Source organism: Calonectris borealis, chromosome 5 (genome assembly GCF_964195595.1).
Source record: "Calonectris borealis chromosome 5, bCalBor7.hap1.2, whole genome shotgun sequence".
Taxonomy (NCBI): domain Eukaryota; kingdom Metazoa; phylum Chordata; class Aves; order Procellariiformes; family Procellariidae; genus Calonectris; species Calonectris borealis.
This window is the reverse complement of record NC_134316.1, coordinates 31074000-31100162: the sequence shown is the minus strand read 5'-3', so window position 1 is coordinate 31100162 and position 26163 is coordinate 31074000. Positions and strand designations below refer to the sequence as shown.

The window sequence follows — 26163 nt, the reverse complement described above, 5'->3', positions numbered from 1 at the left end:
GGTGCAGCTCGCCCTGCCGCGGGCGGGCGGGGAGCAGGGTCAGCAGCCCCGCGCCGCAGCAGCGCCCGCCCGCCCTTCCCCAGCCGTCCTCCGGGCCCCGCAACGCGAGTACGGGCGAGAGGCCTGCGGAGCAGGGGCTGCCTCCGGAGCCAGGAGCCCAGGCGGGCGCCATGCTAAAAACCAAAATGGCTGCCCCAGGGAAAGGAGCCCAGCTCAGGCCGTGAGGGGCTGCGCCTCCGCCGGCCCCGCCGGCCGGCGACGCCGCTTCGCCCGATGGACCTCGCCCAGGTACCGTCCCCGAGCCACAGCGACCGGCTCGGCCTCAGGGGCCCAACGGGCTCCGCTCGCCCGGGCAGCTCTGCTCCCGCACCGCGAGCGCGGCCCGGTCCCCGGAGCCCACCGAGCCGGTCCCAGCCCGCCCTCGCCCCCCGTACCTGAAGCTCGGCCCGCTCCACCTCCCAGTGCGCCCTCTCCATCTCGAAGCGAGCCCACTCGTGCTGGATGTAGTGCAGGATCCCCGGAATGGTGTAGTGCTGGGGCCGGGACAGCTCGGCGGGGCCCGCCGCCTCCTGACCAGCCGGGGCCGCGGGGCCCTGGGGCTGCTGCTGTTGCCCTCCTCCTCCTCCTCCGCCAGCTCCGGCCCCCACGCAGCCCCCACCCGACGGCAGGTTCATGTTCCCACCCGCCTGCGGCGGTGGCTGCTGTGGTCGCGGGGCGGCCGCCATCCCACCGCCTCCTCCGGCTCCGGGGTGCTCGTCCATTGTCTGCGGGGAGCCCTCCTCCTCGTCCCGCGGCGGGGGCCTGGAGCAGGGGCCAGGGAGGGGGTGAGCGGAGCTGGCTGGGGCGGGGAGGAGGGGGGCGGGCCGGGCGCGGGGAGGGGGGGGGCTGCGCCGAGCAGTATCCGGGTGTCAGAGGAGCGCCGAGCCGCCGCCAGCCGCCATTACAGCCGCCGAGCCGTCGGCCCACCCACCCGCGGCCGGGCGGGGAGGGGAGGGGGGAGCGACGCGTCGCCTGCCGGGAAATCGCTCCTCTCGCCCTCCGGCTTCCTCCTCCCGGCCGGGCAAGGCGGCGGAGTGCGCATGCGCAGGAGGGGAGGTGAGCGCCGTGCCCCGGGGGCGGGAGAGCGGGCAGGGGAGTGGGCCGGGGCCGGGGCCGGGAGCCCCCTCCCGGGGCTGAGGTGGCGGCACACCGCCCAGGGGACGGCCGTGGGGCTGCCGCCCCTGCCGCTGTCTATCTCCATCTCTGTCGCGCTGCCCCCGCCCGCCCCGGGGCAACCCGCGGTCGGCAGCCGCCGCCGTGAGAGGAGGGAGGTCCCGCCCCGCCCGCGGCCCGGCCCCAGGTGGGTCGGTGTCGGGGCCGGCGGCTCCGGGCCCGGCCGCCGCCGGGGAGCGCGGCCGCGCGGTTTCCGTCCGCTCTGAAGTGGGAAGCGGAAGCGGTGGCGTTACGCTCAGGCGGCGGAGGTTGCGTTCGCCCGCGCTGCGGCCGCTCCGCGCCTCGGGAGTGTCAAACGCCCTCGGAAGAGTCCGCGGGAATGGTGCGGCGCTGGGCCGGGCCTGGGCCTGGGTCTGCTTCATAAACCGGCGTGCGAACAGCAAATCGGGGGTTAAAACGCTTACGTCTCTAACACTCAGGGCGGTTTTTGCCCTGAATTTGCCCCGCAGGAGGTGATTTTAGAATAGATTTCCTAAATGGTATGTCTCTGGAAGTTGGCTAATCTTTTTTTCAATGTATGGTCATCTTCATGGTATCTCAGTGGTAAGGGATGTGCGTGATGTATTCCCTCCTTGATGAGAAGGGAAATTGCACAATGTTTGCTACTCAAAAGTCTTTTTCACGTGAGGAAGATTTTGCAAGAAATTACTGGTTTATTTTGTCTGGCTCAGTTTTATCTATAATAGCAATGGGTACGGTGAAATTACTTCAGTTGCAAAATACTGCTCTGAAATGCAATATTTACAAAGTATCATCACATCTGTAGGTCACCCGTTACAAGTAAGGTAGGAGTTTGGTTTTGCCCCTCTTCAAAATACTTACATGCTGTACTCATTCGGTAAAAAAATGGATAGTTTCCTAAACAGGGCTCATTCTTGACAGAGCTGGAATTCTGTTAATTACTGAAAAAATAAATACCGCTTGTCTCAGTACTGGTGTTTCCTTTCTCTACCAATCTCTCCTCAGGTGCGTATTGATATTTCAGTTGGTTTATCCAGTCCTTCCTTTCTTCTCCATTAAATCATTTCCCATTAAAATTTTTTCCTACAGTCTTCCTGATTCCATACAGATTAGCCAATCTAAATCCAACTCTGTTCCACCTCAGCTGATTTTTTTCATTGTCTACTGACAGTATCAAATCATTACTAAAAATTAAGACTTAGCTCATAACCAGTTTAGCCTTTTGTTTAGCTCCAATCTTACGGGACATTCCTCATTCCTGAGTATATGGGAGTTACTGCAGTTCAGTTCCGTTACTATATTCAGCCAGCATTTTGACAACTCAACAGCAAAGGAAAACTTTTTTACTCTTTCCTTCCTCCCTGACTTCCCTAGATTAATAAGGTTGCTTTTTTAAAATCCCTGATCCTGAAGTTGAACACAATATTTTATTTTAAAGCCACATAGGCATAGTTGTTTCATCTTTGGATTAATTATAATGTGTACAGTAATAAGATCTAGAATACAAAAATAATTAATATTATAGATAAATATTAATAACACTGCATGTTATTTTTATTAAAGCCTTTTCCATGGTCCAAACAAAAATAGGAAGAACAAGGGTATCGACAATGTGAGCAGTCGTCATTTGCTACATACATCTGTACAATAAATTCATAGCCAGGAAGTTTAATAGCCTAATATATACTTCAAAAATATTTGTTCCCGTGCTGTCACCTGCTTGTGCCTCTACCTTTTAGTCATTTTTTTTCTTTTCGTTAATGCTTTAATTCCAGTTTAACCCATTTTGTTCTACACGTAGTACACACATAAAGTGCAATTAGACCTCTGCATCCAGAAAACCAATTTGTTTAGAGTCGGACAGTGCAGTAAATTATTGGCTTATAGTTCTATCTAACAATTATTTTTAATTCTTGGTGAAGCAGATCTGTAAAAACGTAGTCACAGATTTCTTGTTTGCTAGATCTGATCTCTTATTCACATTTTAGCTGAGAGCCCTAGAATGTTGCAAAATTTTGTTGCAGTGCAATAACTGAAATGCTTCTAAATCTGTGGACATTGACTAGAGTGGTTTTAGCTTGGGACGCACAAATCTAATTTGAATGGTAATTGTACTGCAAGAAGTCTCAAACTCAGGTTGTGTTTCTTTTTTTATAATTTATGTGTCAGAGTATAAATATTGGTGAAACCTTTGACAAAATAAATAAATGTTGAGTGCTTGTATCTACTGGAGGAGTGATTAAAATTATGTTTAAAATATGTTTTATATTACTGCATATAGAATCTGCTGGGTTGGCCACGCTGGAGACTTAAGACCTTTTTATCTGCAGAACAGGTATTGCAGGCTTTGCCTCTCTAAGAGGTCTCAACCAGCATCTGAAAAGACAACGTTTAGGGGTGTGACTCACAAGCAGGGACAACTTACTTTGAGGTGTCTCATGTGGTTATGCAGCCTACAGAGCTGGCATGTCCTGGAAGCAGTTCCTGAACCATCACGGTTTCTGTTTCAGCATTTTGAAGCAAACCAGGCAGGTTTCAGTTTGTCTTGAAATACAAGGCTAGAGTTACATGTACAGGCTGGGGGTGATGAGCCTGCTTGGGAGCAGTAAAATCAGGAAGCATCTCTCTTCATGAGCCCGGGTCCTTGGTCTTCTGTGTATGTGCTGGTTTAGAAGGAATTAAAGCCCTCATACTGTAAGTCATCAACGACTACATACTCCATCAGTCTACCAGCGTGAGTCACACAAGCCAATCATGATACCAGTTTTCTCTCATAGATATTTATCTGCGAGAGATACTTTAATGAGGCTGAGATCTAACACAGTGTAACAACACATATTTAAATCAAAGTAGTTAAACTGTATGTTGATTGTGTGCATGCCAAATTATCCTTACAGAAGAAATATTTTGTAAAGGAAATAAAGGAGAGTGCTACTCAGTCACTCTGGAAGGTAACTTCTTTTGAAGGGAAGTTTGCAATTTCAAGACTTTTTACATCTTCCCCAAGTGATAGCTTCTGAGGTTTTTGTTTCTAGGGAGTCGTCACTCTATCATAGTTTCATAGGTGTTTTAAGGATCAGCTATGCATGAAGCATATACTGTAGGCTATTCTGGACAAAATTTTCTAATGCATGACTGTGATGGGGAGAGCTGGGCTTGACAGTCCATCAGGATCTGGTTAGTCCCTTCCCGTCTTCTGTTCCTAAGCGCATTTGTGATGCAGATAGTTGTCCAGTGACCTGAAATGAGACAGCCTATTCATTTCTGACAAACAGCCTTCAGATAGTAATGTCTTTTCATTACTAAAATGAGCAAAATAATGGCAGGGATATGAAAGGCTTGTATCTTTTCACTGATTCCCTTGAACCATTTGATTCTGTGTGCATAAAAGCATCCTAATTTGTGTGTATGTGCATAGATACACGCAGGCGTGTGCGTGAGAATGCACAGAAAAGCACGTAAGAGTTGTATCAGAAGAAATGGAGCTATCTTCCTAAGTAGAGTACCGATTATTGATCATAAAAGGTAGCTTTTCAAGTACATAGAACTTGATGAAGGAATGGGAGTTTCTCCACCCATCAACATGCACAGATATGCTTTTTGTTTGTTTATTGTACTTCACAGGTTTCTTTACATCTTAGATATGCAAAACTAATTTTAACATGTTGTCTGTATCTGAAAGCCAAGATGAAAGGAGAAGAAATAAACTTTGTTAGAAACAAAACTCAGTAATTTCCTTTTTTTGCCTAAATTGTGCAAGCAAATGTTTTTATTTCTACAAGTGATTTTTTTCAGAATTATTTTTAAAGGAAATAAAAAAACCCTTAAGATATTTTTAACACTGGTGTTATTCTCAAAGTCAGATTCCACAGCTATGCTTGCATGCTTTTTGTAAATTTAAATTTGTAAATTTAAAAAAATTTATTATTTCTATATGTAAATTTACTCCAGTGTTTCTGCACAAAACTGTGTGCTTCTGCTGCCATTTATATGAGCAAAATTTCTATTACAGATAACATATTTGAGTACTGCTATGGTTCTACCTTCATTACAACATGATTCTTTTTTTTATATCTATTCTGGATAAGAGCATTTGTGAGGATTAAAAAAAAAGACCTGGTCTAAAGTATTTTCATGTGTAAATCAATCCAGGCCATTCATAAGAATACACGCAGATACAACAGTCATAATCAGAAAGGGATTAACCATGTAGAAAGATTAGGTTAATAAAGGAATAATTAGGATTAGGGACCAATCCTGCAATAGGATCCATACGTATCAATTCTTCATATATTTTTTCTGTTATATGTTGCTTAACACTAACTGGAAGTACAACAGCTCTGTCAGTGCTCCTGGGGTAGTTTTACTGTCCTCCCTTTCTCAGGTCCCACTTGAATATCTGCAGACATGTTAAGGCCCAGGTTTTTACTCTTCTAGAATGGATTTGTGAAACTTGCTGATTTCTGAGAACAGGACTTAGGCTCCTCAGTACCGTTTATGACTAAATTATTAAAATAGCTTGGAAACATCTTGTCCAAAACAGAAGACTGAATTCCTGCTTCAGCAGTACCAAACACAAAGATGAAGCATAAAACTAGTAAGAAAAAAGAAAAGCTGTCTATGTCGCTGTCATCATCTGGTTAGCTCGGACAGACGTTTTGCAGTTGGTAGGAACAATGTGCATAGCTTTTGGTCTCCTGTGTCCGAGCTTGCTATTTTTTTCATTAAAACAATGCGCAGCATTTCTTAGATTGTTCCTCTTTCAGACCACACCCTTTTTTCAAGTAGCTTTAAAGCTTCAGGTTTCTTTTGCTCATGAGGTTGGCCCTTGGTAGACTGCCTCATTCTGAGTCGTTCATTCTTACCCTTACTTCTTGGAAGGTTTGTATCAAAAAATGACTGTCATCTCACTGTTTAACCTTTCTTTATGCCTCAAAATATTAAGACATCTCTTCTTATTGCAACTCTAACTTCAAGCAGCAATACAAAACAGAACGGGGAAAAAAAAAGCCACGTATTAAATGCAGAAAAGATTGTATAGATGGTACTCTCGCATTTAGTCATAGATGTCAGCCTAAGCTGCCATCCAGGAGTGAAGATCCCGTCATACATTTCCATCTGGGCCCTTTTTTGTCGTAATTACCTGGTTCGTTCTTTCTCAGAGGCCCACTGGTGCTAGTTCAGAAGCCTGGGACACAGTGGACAAGCCACGTGCACCACCGCAGCAGCACTGACCAGCGTCCCTGACTCTTCTGTCGGAGCGAATCAACAAAAGCGCGCTCCTGTTCTGGGCGTGAAGAGACTTCACCGTGCCTGGCGGAGGTGAGAAAGCTCTGAGACTGTCACGATTCCAAATGGACTGTCTTGTCCTGAGGATTCATCCTGGACTCCTATTCCCTGGAGGTGTCACTTAGTTAAGAAATGAATTCTCAGTATCAGGTCTAATTAGTGAAGATACATTTAGTATAGAAATCTAGACTTTGTATATGGAGTAAACCACAGTACACTGAGGAAAACGGGATCGCTTTCTTGAGATCTAGGTGATGGTAATAGAGGTGGCTTTTCTCTCAGAAAAAAATAGGTGACCAATATGAATCAGAATTAAGCAATAATTAATGTCAGCACAATATATTGGGATTTTTTGTATCACTGTCATGAATGATTTAGATGTTATCTAATGCCATGAATGACATATAGTCAGTTTATTCAAGTTGCTAATAATATGAGGCAGCACCTATGCAGCTTGCCTTGTTACAAAAAATCAGCATATGTTTAAATGTCTCTGAGGTTGCTGCCTCCGAGACCTATTTTGGTTTTTGTATTTTTTTCCCCTTTTGCTATTCTGCATTAAGATACACTGTTTTTACACAAAGAGGTAGACTCTATTGTTCTGTGGATTCCTGATACGTTTTTTTCAGCTTGGACTTTTCTCACAGGAGCTGTGAGACCTTAGGAGAGAATATTTGCACCGGGCAAGGAGCAACTCTTCAGAACTGGAATAAAGAAATAGCTTTTGTGGTAGTTGCTGTATTTCCAGTGCATAAACCTCAAGAGCATTTGGGCCAATAAATCTGTGATCCAAATAGAGAGTCAGATGGAAAACATTACAGTGACTTTTTTCTGGCATTAAAGAAAATAACCCAGAACTTCTATTTCAAAAAATTACATCTGCAGCTTACCTTTTTTTGCATGCTTTTCAAAACATGAAAGATTTCAGCTGTTTAGCAAGCAGATTCTGATATATGCTGTGCTCTTTTTAATAGGCTTTTTCATTGTATGTTGCATGTGGCGTATTTATATTCTACAACTGTATGTCAGTGGTGGTGTGTGGATTAATATTTATTTAGATTGAGATGAAGCTCTTTTGAGTAATTAACATGAACAGGTTTCTCCTTAGCTATCAAAGACCCACACTTAGTTTTCATTAAGTGCAGAATCTACTTTTCGCGTTAGTGTGGGAAATTAGATGGGAGAAAACAGATTTCAGCAGCTCCTGGCCCAGCTCAAGATGTGTGCTGATACTGCTGATACCCAAATATTTAGGAGGTTCTCATTCTGCATTAAAGAAATGGTCAGGTGTTGTGGCCCATGCGTTTCTCCTTGTCCTCTCTCCCTTCAATCTGATGTCAGGATGGTATGAATGAAATTGTTAAATACAAGTCGGGGGGGGGGGCAGCGCTCGTAGGCCAATTTTGCTCTTATGAGCTGTGTTAATCTTATGTTTTGGTATTGGGCAAATTTCTGATAATGTTCTCAAACCAGTTAGGTTTTTTATGGTTGGAATTGTTTACTCCTCCAATTCCCCAAATCCTACAAAGAAATGAAATTGCCTGATAATGTAAAAGCTCGTATTTATTAGATAGTTTGTGATTGTTTGTGTGGGAAAAAAATGGGGTTTTACTCATGGGATGCATGCAAAAGATTAGAGATTTTTTTCCTGTATTCTATGTTTTGGCAATAAACTCAGTCTTAAATATATGCGGATCTGGACTGGCTAGCTTTTAGGAAGTCTTTTATAACTCCTATGTATACTACCTTTTTTTTTGCCTTCACAGAAATAATCTTCTTGATTCCTGCACCCCATATTCAAATCTACCACTGAGATCAACAAAAAAGAAATGATAAAATTTTTTCTTATGGTAAACAAACAAGGACAAACAAGGCTCTCTAAGTATTACGAGCATGTAGAAATTAATAAACGGACAATGCTGGAAGCTGAAGTAATCAAAAACTGTCTCTCCCGTTCAAAGGATCAGGTAAGTTTTGTAGTTTTTCCCCTAGCCATTTTATTTTATCAACATCTTTCATGTCGATAATTCTGAAAACACATCAGTTTCCATTGCAGGTCATTATTTCATTTGTACTCATGAAGAAAAAGATTGTGTTTCTAGATTAGGGCTTCAGACAGTTGAACTGTTATTCTGCATTGAATAAATATGTTTTTCTGAGGCTTACAGAGATTTTGGAGTTTTGTGTATCACTGTCATGAATATTCCTCCTGTTTGTCTGAAGAAGCTCGGAAGTCTAGGAAGAATTTATTTTATCCTGTTATTGCTTGTCTGGTAGAGATCAATAGAGAGATATTACTGCTGCCTTTGCCAGAAGGTAGTAGGGATAGTACTGACAGCTCCAAGTTTAAACAAAAAACTTATGAGAGAGGATTCCAAATCATGAAAATTCTATCTAAAACACAGGGGTTTTTTGAAACACAAATTTTTAGGCTTCTGTATTAGGCATTTTTATTCAAAAAAAAGTGTTCACACTTTCTGCAAGAAAGTCAGAAAACGCAGAAGTTGGAAAATTTCTTACATGAAAGCTGAGATTTTCATGGCTCACTTAATTGAGCCATTGGTTCTTTAAGAAAAGTACCAAACTTAGCAAAACTTTTGAGCATATTGACTTGCATTGGAGGAGAAATCTGCGACTTGGGCTGTGAGTGCAGTTTTTTGGTTTGTGTTCTGAAGTCAGCTGCTTTATTTTTCATTAATTGTGTCCTTGAGCGGTGGTCCTCATATTTCATTCTAGAAAACCTCAGAAAAAATAGCAGTTCCTATAAAGTACCTTAGTTCATAGAATTGACAGTGACTAAAGAAATTAACCTCCTCCATGCTGCTTGCAAGAGCATCTCCAAACGGAAACTTCACCAAAAGAGCTGACAGTATGCTGCCATTTCAAGGACTGAGCAAAATGATACTTAAGAAAAAGGAGGTGACTTGTAAAGCAGTGTATAACAGCACCATCTGCTGGCTTCTGTCTTATTATGAAAGACATGGGAATTTCCCCCTAGGTCTGGAAATCTAATACTCTTAATTTTTATATTAAAATATCGATCATCTTTTAAATATGAAAATTACCTTGAGGTAGTCTCTTTTGGAAGGGCTTCCAAATGAAAAATTAGGGGAAGTATTGACTGCCTTAGAATCCTGAACAAGTCACTTCTGTTCTGTATGTTCCAGTTTTTCCATTTAAAAATGGCATGTTTTTTGCCAGTAGATGAAAAGTTTTGTGGAATAGTTATCCTACTAAATTTCTTTCAAGTCAAAATTGTTTGGTGGCTCTTGGGAAATCCATTGTTCTTTGTGGGCCTTACGAACATGAAAGCTTAGGCTCTTTGAGCACTCTGCGCTCAATACTGTTGTATGCTTAAATGGCAGCTACGAAGTTTGACTCGTTTTGCTTCTGCCTAGTGCTCTTTCATTGAGTATAAGGACTTTAAGCTGGTATACCGACAGTATGCAGCCCTTTTCGTAGTCGTTGGAATCAACGAGACAGAGGTAAGAACTTATATACACTCTTGAAATGAGAGCTTGTAGTAGTCATGGGCAAGATCTCAAGTCTTTTTCCAGCATGGAATTTTGCAATAGCAATTACAGAATTTCAAGGAGTCATTGCAAAAAGACATTTTTATTTCTGTGAAATAAAAAGAGGTATAAAAGAAAATGTATGTTTGACTTCATTCTGTAGCAGTAGACTAAACTGTTGTCATGAGGCAGTCTTCATGAGCCTTATACTAGTTTTGCTTCCTAAATTTATGTTTGATTAAACAAATTTATGGAGGGTGGGGTTTTTCAACAGATGTTAGCATTACAGCCAGATCAGCTGTCTCATCTGCGGTGACTTCCCAACTGCTCACTGGTTTTAACCTCCTCAGCCAAAGAAAAAATTCCCATACTGTCAGCTAGAAAGATGCCAATTTATTGTATTTTTAAAAAAGGGGGGGAAAAAGAGAAGGTATCTGACTGAAAATTGACAAGTGCTGTTATTTCATCTGTTCAGGCTGAGCCTGCAAGGCTTTAGTGTTTACATTGACTCCCAGTTCTCAGAAATTAATTCAAAGCTTACTATTGGAGACTTTAATTGGGTGGTGTGGAAGGTAGCTGCTGACTACCACAGTGTCTTGAAGTCAGGGTTATAATGGCATGCAATTTTGGGCAAATCCTTTTGGCTTTGCTACATCACACAAAAATCGCCCATCTGTTCTGCTGCAGCATAGCCTGGCTCCGTGCTGCAGCTGGCCGGTGTGACTTCAGGGTGGGTAGGCATAGCCTAGTTAGCTGTATCTATCTAGCTAACCTGGGTGATGGTGGAACAAAGGATGCAATGGGATGGCAGCAGCCCAGGCGAGACAAATCCATTGGGTACTGCAGTGCTTACTTGTGTGGCTGGCCTGAAGCTTCTGCCGCTGAGCACTCGCCTGCTCTGGGTTCCTCCACTGGGTAACCACACCTCCTCTCACCATGGCGGCCTGAGCTTGTGCACTTCATTGCAGATCTTATTATATTTTCTAGTTGCTTTTCATACACCACAAACTGAAATAACACAAAGAATACTATTACATTTTCTAGCTATTCATTTAATATTCATTTGTTTTTAATTTAATTTCAGAATGAGATGGCAGTATATGAACTAATTCATAATTTTGTGGAAGTTTTGGACAAATACTTCAGCAGAGTGGTGAGTGAGACATTGAATCTATTATGAAATATTTCTCCTCTTTCAAAGCTTTAGTGAATATGTCATTTCAGGGAATAAATCAAAGGAGAAAATATTTTTTTCATATTCATTTAGAATTTTGAATACTTTAGCATGAATATTACCACTGGAAAAAAAAAAAGAAAAAAAAAAGAAAGAAAAAAAAAGCAGTATTAGTTGTTTTTTCGAGGAAGTAAACATATATGTGGGTTATAAATCATCAGACAAGGAATACCAGAAGTATTTCTGTTAGAAAAGCATGGTTTTATATGCTTATACTTAGGGGTTTCTTTGGGTCATCTACTCTTAAATTAGCCATTGGCATTTTATACATTTTAAAGAAATGAAGTGGTTTTTCGTTACAGTTCTTTTTTGCAGTTCTTAGCATTACATCCCCCAAATGCACTTCATTCATGATAAAGGGGGTGTAAGCATTAAGGAGGGAGCTGACATCACTCTCACTGAACAAGATCAGAGGGATGGAGCAAATGCAACCTCAAAAACCAGTCTGTACTTGTGCTTCCCGTATTTTTGTCATGCTTCAGTGGATATCTGATAAAACAGCTATTATATAGATAGTCATTTTGTTGAGGATTCAACATCAGATATGGCTCCAGTTAAAATGACACTGCTCCTTTCGGTGGGAGATTTGTTTGTTGTTTTTACAAAGTTTGAAAACGCAGCATTATAATCCTGGTTAGAACATGCGCTATTTAGTATAGGACTTGTAATAATCTTGTTATAAGCAAATTTGCCTGAAATTGTACTTGGGCACAATTTCAGTTTGCCTATGCTGAAATATGTTGGATATCCCTCTCAGAAAAGAGGACTGGATAGAGTTTCCTCCATAGTCCATGTACTTCAGGGTATTACGTTGGTAATTATACATACAAGAAATGAGTATGCAGGGTCTGTAACTGGTTTCCCAGTACTAGTACCACAGCAGACACACGCAGAGCTCCCTCTGTGAATTCAAGGACATGCTTGCAAAAGTCATCTGCACCCTTCACTATGCAGATGCCTGGCAAATGTTTTAGGCTATTATTTCAACTAACATTGCACCAGCCTGTTGAAACTGCTGGTACTAAGTCTATTCCTTTCTGACTGTACCAAGTTCAGAATTGTCTCTTAAAATTGTTATGATTGCAGTCGCAACCTAAGCAGTGACAACCAGGAACGGAATTTGATCCTGGAAGCACAGGAATGCACAATAAAATTTAGTTACATCTTATTTATCTAATTGAGCTAATAGTTGCCAACCACTTCTCAACTTTTATTTTCTTCACTTGAGACAGAGCAAAATTAGATGTAATTCTTATACATATAAATCTAGTATATGTAATTCCTTGACCACATATATAACCCAACCACTGATAGTTGTTAGAAATTTGCTGAATTCATCATACCAGAGTTTTTTGTATTTTCCATAGCATTTAAGGTTTGAAACGAGGGGAACCAAAAAAGGGGGTGGTTAAAGAAATCTCATTCCGTGGTTCTATTTTTAATAGCATATAACACGGTAAATGGCAGAGCACTGAAGAAGAGGGCTATAATTCTAGCTGGGGTTTCTGGCAGAAACCACAGAGCAAGAAAGCATAAGTCTGTTCTATTATGGATTAATGTTTAGGATTTGCAGAATTTTAGCAGAATCCCAAATTCTGATGATGACAATGGAGACAAAACTCTGGGAAAGGGAAGAACTGCTCTAGAAGGACATTTTGTCGTCTATTATTTTTAGGCTTGTGAGTTTTAAACATTCTCACATACTCTATCTAATGGCTTTTACAGAGCTTGAATTCAAATATCAGAACAAACATTAACAGAATTAGGAGGAAAGCTTTCAAAGTTGCTTGTGAGATGTAATTCTGAGTCCCCTTCACTTTTATAATGGCTACCAGGGAAAACTCTGCATACTGTTCAGAATACATATTCCAATGTTTTCAACTGCTTTTTAATGCTGAGGAAACTCAAACTGATCAGGGTCTTAAAACACGATTTTTGTGATGCATAAAAAATTTCTAATTGAAGAATGGCAGGGTCACTCAGCGGAGGCCTGTAGACTAGAACTAGTCCAGTTTAGAACATCTTTAGACCATAGAAGTAAGAGCAATTTTACCAGTGGGAACTCTGCCTAAAACTCCAGGGTTAGACTGTGAGTGGAAACCATGTTAGCAAACTGAATTCCCTCAGTAGCAGATAAAGATTCCCTCTTTCAGCAGAGACTGGGGAAGCTCCACCCTAACTGTGCAAGATCTTAACTGCTGAGGCTGTGATTAATTGTTTCTAAATTTAGACATTTAACTGAGGCACCTCAGTTAGAAGTTTGGTCATCCTAAGCTCCCCTTACCAGCAGTGGAGACCAATGAGTATCTCGAGAAAGTGAGTCATGCCTCAAGTGTGCTGAGTCAACTGTTGAAGATACCCATCTCTTCTGTCGACTGCAGAGAGACCGCAAGGGCTTCTAACTCAGACATTTTGGTTAAACGAATAAAACTCCTTGGGGTAAATCCAGCCCAAGACTAGAAGGGAAATGATGACTGTGAAGAATTGTGTTGCTGGGGCTGGAGCAATAGTTAGAACTGCTAAGGGTCCAAAGTTTGGAGTTACCTTCCCTCTCCTAATACATCCAGCCACAGCTACCACAGCCATGGGTATATACAATGTCTAGATTTTGCTGTTGAAATGATCTGCAGCAATACTTTTAACTGTGTTTTGTTGAAATGATCTGCAGCAACATTTTTAACTGTGTTTTTATATAAATTGTAAACTTGGCATTAACAGCCTGTTTTTGCAGGAAGAGGAAGAGAGGATGTAGGGCTGGAGTTGCCATGATCAGAGATGCTGGTTTTCCACCCACTCAGTCAATGACACTGTATATATTCAAGTTGTTACTTGTGGGTGACCTCAGTGGATTTTTCTAAGTAAAAATTTCAGGACATTAGCTTTTGTTACAGAGGCAGGTAACACATAAAAGGCAAAGCAGTGTTGCAGGAAAGAGCATGTAATTGTACAGTCCGGAACAGAAATCTGAATCGCCCTAAAATTTTGTATCTATATTTTGAAGACTTACTTTATCCTTTAAAGGGATGTGTAACGTTTAATGACTATGAGATGAGAGATCAAAGTGTAACTAATGGTTGTCTATCTCTTTTCCTTGCAGAGTGAATTAGACGTATCCTTTTCAGTATCAGAAATCCATTTGTCTATCTCTTTTTGGTGTACATTCCCGTTCATACTGTCTTCATAGCACTGACTATCAGTCAAGACAATGCAGAGGTTTCACAAATTTTGCACTTACAGTAAGTAGCACCATTTTGGCACCTTTCTGAAAGCATGGCTGATGTTCATGAGGGTCACCTATTTAAATCCTCAGCCATACCATTAACACCTATCATGAAAAGTTATATTCATGGGGGAACTTTCAGGCTTAACTAATTATTACTTCAGGGTTTTACTTTTTTCTTTAAGTTTACAATCAAATAGATATTGAAATGATTGTAATAATAAGAACTGAATGTTACAGCTGTGTCTTGAGCCAAATAGCGGTAGCATCATTGTAAGATTAGGTTTGCGCTTTGATCTTGCTTCATGAATGTCTAGGTGACTTTTACTTTCTATATTAATGGAAAGAGAGAAGGGCCTGGGAGGAGGAAATTTAAGAAACCAGGCATTCCCACAGATACCTTTTTCTTTTCCTGACCCCTCCTTACACAGCTGTATTTTCATGTGTATGATTTGCAGGATATTAACTAAAATATAATTAACAAAATGAACTAAACCCAAATACAAACAAATACTAAATACTAAAATACAGTCCTGAATAATTAAACACAAATAGCAAGTAAATAAAATACAGGACTGAATTAAAAGAAAATTAAACCAGGAAAATGTAGTGCAGTTGTCTTCCTCCTCAGTTCTTCCAATCCCACTGCCTGCTCACTCTACTCCAGCAATCCTTATGCCTATGTTTGTTGTTGGTTAAATGCAGATCTACTAGTACAAAGAGGTTTCAATTATACACCTGAAATATAGTTGCCACCCTGGAATCAAATACTTTAAAGTAATCTAGTTTATTTACCTTATTTAAGAATTAGTGCATACGAAGAACATAGAAAAATTCTGTAATTTTTCTTGTAATTGTTCTCACTTCTTTACTGAAAAAAAAACAAAAGGAAATAATTAATTTCACTTTTGTAAATATTTTAATGCTTGCTACATGCTGGAACTCTGTCTCATTTGCTGAACTTAAATATATATGTATGTGTATGTATGTTTATATATACTGTCTGTATTTTCTTCCTGAAATTCACAAAATGCTGTGGTATTAATATAACACTCCTAAATTCACTTATATTATAAAAGAGCAATAATGAAATTTCAGCATGAAGGGACTCTTAAAGAAAAAAGGGACTTGTATAACTACATTTTTTGTGTTCAGTTATGATAGTTAAGGATTAGAACTATGTGTACTTGTGCATGCGCTTTGCTGAATTAGAGACTAACCTGACCTATTCAGTAATTATACATAAAAATAGCCCCATATGTTTCCATATGGTGTACTTTCAGTCTGCAATTACCTGATTCTTTTTATCTTGGATTGTCTGGAGTACTGATGATTCTAAATTCTGCCTGCCTCTGGTCATCATTTTCATACCAAGAGGAATTTCCTGTAGTTACACGCTTACAGTTATCGCCAGTAGCCCATTCAACAGCTGAGAAAGGCTCCTGCATATCCAGCAAGCTTCTGCACACAGTGCCAGTCTGCATTGTTTAGAGAAGTTGCGTTATGTGCTCACACTAACGTTTGCAATGGGTGCAATACAGTGTTGGAATGACTCCTCTAGAAGTTCATCTTCTACATGGGTCTCGTCTGCATGAGGGTGAATATAAATATTTGGAAAATAGGAGTGTACATTACTATCTTATTTGATAATACTGGAAAAGCTCCTGTCTGATATGCCTCTCCTCAACATGTATGACATATGCATGATATACATAATTTTTCCATTCAGAAATGCACTTTTATACATTATACATTTCAGGAACAATTTTAAAATAAAACATTTCACTTCTATATATGTACAAAATAATTCTCCCATTTAGGAAAAAGAGCTTTTCATAAGTTGAGAGGTAAAATAATTGAAATGAAGTGAGATACCCTCAACATCAAATGTAAAGCAGAGGTGTAACGATGAAGAAATGGGCTGTTCAGGATTGTATTTATTTTTGACAACAGCTTGAATAGCAGGCCCAGAAGAACAATATAAGATCTGGACTACAAGCGTCTTAGATGCTAATGCAGTGCAAGCAATTATCCATCAATATGCCTTTCATAGTGTGTCAGATAATATTCCCACCTGGTTTAAACCATTTCTTTTGCCAAATAGTCTTAAGCTAACCCTTACATTCAGTATAGCTTGGATGCAAAATATCTGATGGAGGAAGTACTGGCTGAAGGTCTGTAACTTCGAACACCAAGTAGTATTTACAGAATCTTTGTATACGGAGTATCTGGCGGAAAACTGTCATGATTTCCCGTCTCTGCGCTATTATTTTTGTGTACAGATCCATAGGAAGTTTTTTGCAAAAGTGATAGTGGCTATTCTATGTAGAAAGTAGTGTTTACTAACATGAAAAAAAATACAAGGAAATTACATGAAATCAAAAAACATGAAAACCAGATTATAATCATTGAAGGCTATTCACCCATGCACAGAGCAAACCCCAGTTAAAGCTAAAGGCTGAAACCATCACACAATTGAAATGTTCCTGGAGTCCATGCTAAGCCTGCAGCATGTGCACTGATTCTTAAAGCTTCCCCAGCCGCAGTGCATTACCCCAGCTCTCCTGGCAACGCAGCTCCTGCTAATGTGGGGCTCCAGCTTTCATTTAGGTCCAAACACCCAAATTCACCCAGGGCGCCCACATCCTATCTTGCATCATGGCCTGAGTCTGGAGGCAGCTGTCAGGAAGGGCACCTTGGGCACAAGGCAGAGACTGGGTCCCATCTGAATCCGGCCCAACAGGATTCATATGTAATATTTATATGTATGTATGTATGACATAGATGTATGTTATGCTAAACAATGCATGAACAATTGCAAAGTTATCATCTCATGCATACTGCAAAAATGAACACTGGCTAGCTACTAGCCTGTTAAGTAACTTCTCTAACTCTAGAGTAGCCATGTTTTCTACAGAAGCTTTTATGTGTGAATTGTAAAGCATTTAGCCATTATATGATGTCCACTTTAATTCTGAGACAGTCACATACTTAAGGGTACCTATGGAATGACGGAATGACAGTTGTTTGGTTTGTTTTTAAAATAGTTGGGCCAATTGAATGAACAAGTACTGAAATTGTCCTAGGAGCATTGCTTCCTAAGGTGTTAATTGCACTAGATGAGCCCCACTTCTGTGTATGAACTAAGTGGGTGGGATTTTCTGTACCTCTAAAACTCCAGCTTGGATGGTGTAGGAGCTACTTTCTTGGAGTGATGATGACAAAGACACTATAAAAACACAAGTGTTACCACAGCAGCTTTGTAGGGAATGACATGCTGGTAAGCATGAGAGTTTCTAAAATTACAAGAAGTTGACTTTTCTACTGCTTGAACTGGTGAAGCAAAACTTATCTGAAGACTTACTTATTAACTTACAGAAGAAACAGATGATACTTACGTTCCCCTTGTGGGAGGGGAGGGGGAAGACAGAGTGCTCTAGCACCAAGCATTTGAAGAATGTTGTCTTGATCCAAAAAAACCATTACATTCCATTGTAACTAGCTGCTGCTGCTCCTAGGATAGATAAAAAGCTTTGATACAGGGAATGCTTCATGTGAATCAACTGTATTCTTCAGTCCCCCGTGGAATATCACTTTCATTTAAGTAGTAAGAAAATTGAATGATGAATTTATTCTGAGAATTTATAAGGATACACTTCAGTTTGTATTGGAAAAAGTGGATGAAATGGAAACCTATAAGGATTAGCTTAGAATCGTTGAATATCACAGAACTTGAAGGCGCCATTAGTCTCCTATTTAATGTCAGCATAGTCGTTTGAGGAAGAAATGGTCAGAAAGCATTAAATGGGTTTCAGTGCCTAAAATTTGCCTGCCATTAGATAGGCTAAAAGTGACTTAAAGCGATTGTTACCAAAGATAAAGTCGGAATGTGTAACTCTAGATTAAAAAAAGAAGCAACTCCAACTAATCTTTAGTCGAAGATGAATGTCCAGGATGGAAATCAAAGTTTTGTAATGCTGTATATTCAGTAGCAAACAATCTGCCCCATAAGTACCCGTGCTGTAATCTACAGAGCTTTTGTTTGGGCTCCTGGGTGTGTTACCTGATCACAAGGTGTTGGCTGCACTTTATCATCTCTTAAGCCTGTACACACCCTTAATTACTTGCCTGGGAAATCCTGAGATATCTTAAAACGTCTCTATATGAAGAAGTTGTTTATCACACGCAAGTCCTAAATGTGCCTTTTTCCTTTGCTTCCCTCCCCCTTCCACCCCTCCCCTCCCCCCCCCCCGCCCCCACTTAACTATCTGCCTATATAATGTTCTGGGGAAGGGGACACAAGACTAAGAGGTGGCACATTTACCTCCTCTTAGTATGTATGTGCCATAAAACTTCTTTGTGATGGTAAAAAGTACCATTCATGTCCTTAATAAGGGCAGCTCTTAAAGTTACCAAAAGCCAGCATAACATTTAAATACCAATTGTAGTAGGTGCCATTTACTTCTATTGCTAGGTGCGTTGACTGAGGTCTGTAAACCAAGGACAGAAAGGGCTCACCTTTTGCCTTGGCTGACAACTTGTTAAGGATATTTCCTAGCTGGGTGCTCTGAAAACTTTTATTACAGACTTTTATCTACAGATACAGAGATTAATACATGTTTTCTTCTGCACACTTGTTTGAAAATTCCTGTTAGCCTCTGCACGGGTCTAGTGAAGGTCCCTTAATCCTCTTTTGCGGGCAGCCAGGATTCTTACTGGAAGCAGGACCTTAAAGGACAGCTCCGGGTGGTGCACATGGCAGCGCACACACCGAATATAGCTTTTCCCTGTTGCCAGTTGCTCAGACTGCTTTGCTTTGCTGCTTTTCAGCTGGGTGTGGATCTATGACTTCAGGGCTTTAAACCCTGAAATTTGGGGTCACTTGCCAAACAAGTGACAGGTGGGAGGATGAGCCTTGCTGAGGATCCCTCACTGGGCAGGGCAGGGCAGGGCAGGGCAGTCAGACGAGAACAGCTAAGCGGTGTGCGTATGACGAGATGTAACTGTAGAGGATAGTCATGAGATTTACAGGAAGGGGAAAAAAGCCAAGGCTCCTCCCTGTGCTATCTGACTGTTTGCCAAAAACAGCATGGTAAGGGGAGGTGGGAAGGGAACCGAAAAAGGAAGCCGGGATGTTAGGTTGAAGGTAGAGGGTAAGGACTGCTTTGGGACCTTCCAAAATCAAGATGATAGATCTTTCCCATTCAAACTGCAGGTGAAATCACTGATTCTGGAACGATGACTGTGAGATTAACAGGTTACAGATGGACAGAAATCATACCACTGTTTTCTGTAATGGAGTAGGCCAGTTTTGAGATAACCTGGAATCCCCCTGCAGGGGAATTGATGTCTCATTTAACCCTGTTGGGTTTGAGTGGAACAGCTGCACGATGGTGTGGGTGCAGTTTTCCTTTGCCGTGGTATCAGCTCTTTAGGAAATGCAGCAGGGGAAAGAGCTGTGTTTAAAATGTTTACTTAAACAAGGTGATGCAGAAAAATAAGGTGGGAGTGGCAAGTTGCTGCATCATCACTCATCCTGGTTGATCCAGTCTTCCGGGCTTTAGATTTTTGGGACTCCCAAAGGAAGAGGAAGGCTGGGACAGATGGGAGCTCTCGCTCCACTGTGGGAACTGGAGCATTGTGAATCAGTGGTAGAGTGTAAAAATTAAAAGCCAGGAGGAGTTGGCTTTATCATTTGTTGAAACCTGAATGGAATGTTACCTAACTTCATTAACAGATCCTCTTGCCCTGTGTAGAACAGTGCCAGAGGTGAACTAAGCACCAGTAGAAGAACTGTCTTCTTAAAAATTCTCACATTACTGGAGTAAATATTTTAACCTGAGAAGGTAGGATTTCTTTGTGTAAAGATGGATTTACTTGAAAAGTGTACCATAGGAAGAAATTTGTCTCCAGTCTCTAATCTGCCAAGCCAAGTAGAACAACTACCTTTGTCTCTGGAACCACAGAAACGGAGACTGTTCAAGGTTTAAGGACAGTATCGCTTCTCAGTATTGAAAGGCATGAGTCTGATTTTTAGAAGCAATTTAGGTCTACGGTCAGACTCAGGAAGAAGTCTGGTATTTGAAATACAATTTAGGATTAAATTAGGTGGCTAAATTTAGGCCAGCAAATTAGAAGCTATTTGATGAACCACGGACATACCCAAGATCCTGTTGACAGCTGTAGTTTCTCATCCTCATGTAACAGTAACGAGTAGTAAAGTGATTTGGGGGCATGCTGTGCTCTTTGGACAAGCAGAATGCATTTTTGGAGCAGCGATACAATTGCTTACCCTTGGGCACAACTTTACAGTAGCACTGAGTTCAGCCCAGAGCACTCCCAGCAATTTGAATCGGCAGAGGAAAAAAAAAAGGCAGCCTGCTAGCTGTCTTCTCATCAGCTTGAACATACAGGTTCATCCATTCAGCCTGAGCAAGTTCAAGCTTCTACTTTTCACCTCTTAGAAGGGTGGTCACAGGCAAGGCTGGCATGAGAGAGACTGTGCCCTCTTCTTGCTTTAGCATATGCAGCAGAAGCAATCACCAAGACAGGGACAAAAACTTCAGGTTCTCTTGTCGCCAGGCTAAACCGTCATACTCAAGAACTTTTACAGACAGCAGGAGAACCCTAAGTAGAAGGCAGCAGGTGCAGCTGCTACCAACTCGGCTAAGCTTGCCCACGGCGAAAGGCGGGTTTGGAACCCCCCAGGCTGAGGACAGACTCAGCCTCCGTCCCCTACAGGTTTCAGGCAGGCAGCATCTCTACTGTGACATTTTAAAAAAAGAGACCAAGTCAGTCGTCATTACCTGAAGTAATGACTTGGGCTTCTGAATCCGATAGAAAGGATTACAGAAAAGTCTGTCTCTGCATTCCTAAGTACTGGCTTCAGCCCCTGTTCTCTAGAACCTTCGATTGTTTGATGGGTCTGGCTTTCACCACTTATTGCAGGGAAAATACGGCACCTAACTCGGATTAAGGAATTCCCTTTTCAAAGCCAGGTGCTAAAAAACTAGGCATGGGGATGTTCAATATTACTTAACTTAAATCCATTTCTTGAATTCAGACCCAAGAAGGTTCGCTTTCATGAGCTCGCATCCTTGCGGCTCTGGTGGTTTAAGGTGTTGTCTCCCTGCCACTGGCATTTACCACCTAGGAGGAACAAATACATACAAATATGTGGCTCCTGAGCTCAGAACTCCCACCGTTCCTGCTCTTTGGCAGAGCAGTAGGGCAGACTGCTGTCGTTAGATCCACCAGAACTCGTGAGACAGAGCAGTCCTCGTAGATGCCTGAGCCATGTTCAAAAAACGAGACTCGAGCTTTATCATGCTGAGCAGAGGAAAACGTTGATGCCTTCAAAAACCTGGCTCATGCAACTCCACTGATTAGAGTGGCAGTCCACGAACATAAATACAAGGACTAGAATAAAATCAAGCTGTCTTCCTGAGCTCAAGCCACAGCACCAAAAATAGCATAATGGGTCGAGAAGGCACTCAAGAGACTCATATCAAAGTTGGAAAAAAAGTGCTGGAAGCTCTATTTAGAAGTGACTGTGAAGTATCTTGCTAGCTCCACTGCGGCAGTCCTCACTGCACAGGCAAGAACCAGGAGGAGCAAAGTTAAGGCGAAGCTGATCTGCTGCGCGCAGCGAAGAACACAATTAAGAGCAGCAAGAGGTGGCGATGGAGGGCTACTGGCGCCTCGCCGAGTGCCCACCTCAGTTAGGCCGAGCGGATGTGCCCGGCCGGCCTGGCCGCTGCGCCTGTTCATTTCCATTTCAAGTTCTGGCGATAAGTGGCAACAGAAGAGTCTTTTTTCACTAAGTAACCCTTTGCAGTTGTTCAGTGGATACACAGAACACTAATGTATGCAGAATGCCCGCCGCTTAATACCAGAGTAAGGCCTGTCATCTTTTTTTTTTTTTTTTTTTTTTTGAGACAGATGCTGTTAGATAATGTTAAGGAAGGACAGACACAGTTATGGACGAATTTCATATATCACAACAGTACAAATTTATATTGTTTTGGATTACTTGCCTTTAGGTGAACATTAGAAATTTATAAATATCTTTTAGAAAGATATTTATTCATATTTAGAAAGATATTATTCATATTTAAAATATGAACCATTTATTTACATTTGCTCTTCTTTTTGATATTTATTACTAGATCAATGACTCCACTTTACGTGTCAGGATATTCCTCTTAAGCTATTTTCAAGCAGATCAAATAGTGTAAATAACTTAGGGTAAGGAAAATTTGAGAATCAAATTTTAAGAATTTGACTGACAATTACTTTTCTAAGAAGAAATGCAGAATATTTGCATCTTTACATTCAAGGTTGTTATCCCTTAACAACATTTTATATTCAAGCAATACGTGGTACTCAGGCAGGCAGTAGAATTAACCACCTACATCCAAGTTCAAGTTTACCTTGCTTTTACTACTAGGTGGTCATCTTCCAGGATGGGATACTGCTGGGGCTTCAACTTCTCTACTACAAACTTTTGACATCTCTGCGGTCAGAAAACGGTCAGTTGAACTGTTTCCCTAGCTCTATTAAAACAAACAGCCAAATAAACTAGAACAAATTAAGAAATACCTATTTTTGTAAACTTTGATTAAAGACTAAGGTGCCTAAGATTTTCTCTGAATTATCTTCATGTTGTTCAAAATATACTTAACTTGAAATGTTTCTAGATCATGTTCAATCTGGACAGAGTGCACATCATTTTGGATGAAATGGTGCTAAATGGCTGCATCGTGGAAACAAACAGGAACAGAATTCTTGCCCCGCTGTTTGTGCTCGACAAAGTGGCAGAAAGCTAAGAAGATGCAAGACTAACTGCAGCATTTTACAAAAGACGGTGAAACCATCAAGAGCGTACCGACAGCAGTTTTCTGATGTCGTAAGACTGACTCATGCAATATTCAAATTAGTTGGAAAATATTTCCTATTTCTCCTATACCCTACGTACCTAATGGAAAGATACAGCTAAACATAAAGTGGAACCTCCAATTTCAGATGCAGCTTTATTGACACAGCAGAAATCTTTCTACAACAGTCAACATTTTTTAAAATTGACTGGGGATAAAGTAATGGAAACTTAACACATGACCCTCTAGGTATCACGTTGAATTACGTAGCATTGTGCCAGACCTTAGAAGACAGAAAATAAGGAAATATAAGTTCAAACTGAGTTTCAATGCTTCCTTTAAGCACCAACTTGATTTTTTTATTTTCATACAAATTTACTGTAAATTAAAGTTCTGTAACTTTTATGACCACTTTTAAATTAGATTCAGCTTTCATAAAAAAGCTGATTTCACTCCCTTTTCCGTGTAAGCCACGGTTACAAAAGAAATGTGAATAACAGAAGCATAGATGTATTTAGTATTCCTGCATACTGTGTAAGTTGTAACTAGAGGTATTTGGCACTTAAATATTATAACATTAATAAAAGATAATAAAAAGTTTGATCATCTTTTATCATGTTGGCTTCATAAATTAGACAAAGTCTTTTCTATTTTGGCGCACCAGTGTATTTTTTTCTCTTGTATATTCTATCCATGCATCGTGATGAAAACGTTTACAAAAGATGAGTAACAAAGGATATGCAAGTTTCTCAGTAGCAGCTAGGTACCAAATCAAACCTTCCTTCTGGAGTAGGAGGATGTAGCTACCCACGCTAACTTGTATTCACAGGCGTACAACATGCTGATTCATACCTCCATACTACGCTGTAAGTCACCGAAGAGTCAGCAGTCTAAGCTTACTTTCACTTACCTTTCTAGAATCGAGGTAGCTGGCTCCTTCTTCACAACCTCCACACCAACACTAGGCAGAACTTGATATTGAAAGAGCATATACTGTGTGAGCTTTATGTGTGAAAGCCCCTAACAGTCACATCCAAACTGCACCGAGAAACCAGGGTCTAAGGAGCAGAGAGTGGCGTGGTGTGGGGGAGAATAGTCCACGTAGCTTTGAAATACTAACACATTCGGCAAAACAAGCTGGCATTGGATCTGGAGCAGATACTTGTACACAAGGTTTATGCAACTGTTTTGTTGAAGCACGATAGTCACAGGAGGTGGGGGTGGTGGAGATTCCCCTTCAATTTTGCATTGGGGAAAATTTCAGAGAAGATGCCTGTAAAGTCCTACGAACGATGCTGTGAAAAGAAATCTGGCATCAACCCGATTTGTATGCGTGAGGCAAAATCTTCTGGCAAGCCCTCCCCCAGCAGCGGTCCAAGCAGATTGTTACCAAAGAGAACTGGCCCAGGACAGAACTTACCACACAGATTCAACTAAAACAGTAATTTTTGTTTTCTGGTGTCAAGTACTTCAATATCTTTTAAGACATAGTAGCATCTTGCTTTATCTTACTGTAAGCCACTTTTTACCAATAAATACCTTACCACATGCTGAAACCAAGACTCAAGTAAAGCTGAATCAGCTGCATCATCTGAGCTGGTTTTTATCCCAGTGTAATGAAGAACTGTAACCTCGGGTCACACAGGCCCACTGAAGAGCACCAAAAACTGCCACATGCAGTGTTCTCGCTGCCAGTTCTTAAAAAGTTGCACTGTGTAATAAATTTGAGCACTGAGATGAGTTCGTGAGATCAATTATTGCCATGTAGTTCTTTTAAACCTTGAAAAAAGTATGGCAGATTCTGTACATGTTCTGAACAGATTTAATAACATAGAAGTATTAATGAAGTATTCAGAGGAGACAGTTTTATATGTTGCAAACATTTTAATGATTACTTTTGAGCTTACACATTGGGTGTTTTTTTTAAACTTCAAACTGCAACAAGTTAAATAAATGTTTATAATATACAAAGAAAATACAACCAAAAGTAAAACTTGCTTTAAGTGTGCCTTGCACTAGGAACCAGTGTTTTTTAATAGCTTTATTGTTGAGCTGCACAAACACACTTAAGGATTTGATCTTTATAGCAGGGCATTTGAGAAATCAAAATATATTCCCACTTGAAAGAAAAAAAAAAAAGGTTGTGCATGATTATATGCAAAAAACCCACTAAAATACTCCAATAGTGCAGGCACCATTAAAAAAGAAAAAAGCTGGAGATGCCCATTAACTCTAAGTTTTAAGGAAGCAAGTTTCTGACCAGTTAGCTTAAAGCCAGCAAAACAGGGATCAGTGATGGCAACTGTAGTGTACAAGGTAATAAATGACAAACTTTACACAAATACACTGTTAGAAATTTGTATCAGTGAACACTGAAAATCTGATGATCTGTTCTTTGGAACAGTCAAACAGAACCACCTTAATTTCCAGTTGTGCAAGCCCTTGAAGCATCACACAGTGTTCTGTGCCAATTTCTTGCTGGCTGTGTAGTTACAAGGATTTATTTTATCATTAGCAGCTAACAAACTTATTCCACATGTTCCTAAAGCCTCACAGGTGAAAAAAAAGGCAAGTCTCATCAGAGCACAGCGTGGAGATCACATTTTTTGCACACAAACACAAGAGGCTTCGCTAGTATCAAAAAACGCTTTCTCATGTCCCATATTGCAGTCAGCGGCTCAGTTGAGATGGAAGCCTTTCTCCATTGTGGCAGCTAGCAGACGCTCTCTCATAATCTCCTCAGAAGAATACTCGGGCAACTTTAGATAATGCACGCACGTATTCACAGATGGATAACTTGCATCTGTAGCATCAACCTGAGGAAAGGAAAGAACATTTTTAACTGCAGTTGTTCACAGC

General features: G+C 41.0%; 3 protein-coding genes across 22 annotated transcripts in view; 1 reads left to right on the top strand and 2 right to left on the bottom strand.

Annotated features, from left to right (window-relative positions):
* Nucleotides 1-761, bottom strand: part of STRN3 (striatin 3) — a 68620-nt gene extending 67859 nt beyond the window's left edge. For all 4 annotated transcript variants that reach the window (XM_075151730.1, XM_075151731.1, XM_075151732.1 and 1 more), the window contains exon 1: nucleotides 435-761. In XM_075151730.1, coding sequence (XP_075007831.1) covers nucleotides 435-761 — 327 coding nt within the window. The remainder of the gene's footprint in view (nucleotides 1-434) is intronic.
* On the top strand, nucleotides 22-23905 carry AP4S1 (adaptor related protein complex 4 subunit sigma 1). Of its 5 annotated transcripts, XR_012673894.1 has the most exons (8): nucleotides 945-1095; nucleotides 6336-6495; nucleotides 8229-8429; nucleotides 9861-9947; nucleotides 11059-11127; nucleotides 14306-14444; nucleotides 22878-22959; nucleotides 23128-23905. XR_012673894.1 is itself a non-coding variant. In XM_075151737.1 (7 exons), exons 3-7 carry the CDS (start codon nucleotides 8292-8294, stop codon nucleotides 23254-23256), a joined length of 447 nt encoding a protein of 148 aa, XP_075007838.1. In that variant the 5' UTR covers nucleotides 945-1095; nucleotides 6336-6495; nucleotides 8229-8291; the 3' UTR covers nucleotides 23257-23905. The 5 variants fall into 5 exon arrangements, 3 of the variants coding, with proteins under 3 accessions (XP_075007839.1, XP_075007837.1, XP_075007838.1); XM_075151737.1 differs by lacking the exon at nucleotides 22878-22959 and having other exon boundaries at nucleotides 14306-14329; XM_075151738.1 differs by lacking the exons at nucleotides 945-1095; nucleotides 6336-6495; nucleotides 22878-22959 and adding an exon at nucleotides 22-288 and having other exon boundaries at nucleotides 14306-14317.
* A 1263-nt stretch (nucleotides 23906-25168) lies between these two features.
* Nucleotides 25169-26163, bottom strand: part of HECTD1 (HECT domain E3 ubiquitin protein ligase 1) — a 65561-nt gene continuing 64566 nt past the window's right edge. For all 13 annotated transcript variants that reach the window (XM_075151716.1, XM_075151724.1, XM_075151725.1 and 10 more), the window contains one exon: nucleotides 25169-26120. In XM_075151716.1, the coding sequence (XP_075007817.1) occupies nucleotides 25983-26120 (138 nt within the window). In that variant the 3' untranslated portion in view covers nucleotides 25169-25982. The remainder of the gene's footprint in view (nucleotides 26121-26163) is intronic.

Bases quoted from the DNA above. Each gene is read 5' to 3' on its own strand.
- AP4S1 (XM_075151736.1), top strand. From the start codon at position 8,292: ATGATAAAATTTTTTCTTATGGTAAACAAACAAGGACAAACAAGGCTC. The intron at 9,948-11,058 runs GTAAGAACTTAT...ATTTAATTTCAG, and splicing joins TTGGAATCAACGAGACAGAG to AATGAGATGGCAGTATATGA. The intron at 14,330-23,127 runs GTATCAGAAATC...AAATGTTTCTAG, and splicing joins AATTAGACGTATCCTTTTCA to ATCATGTTCAATCTGGACAG.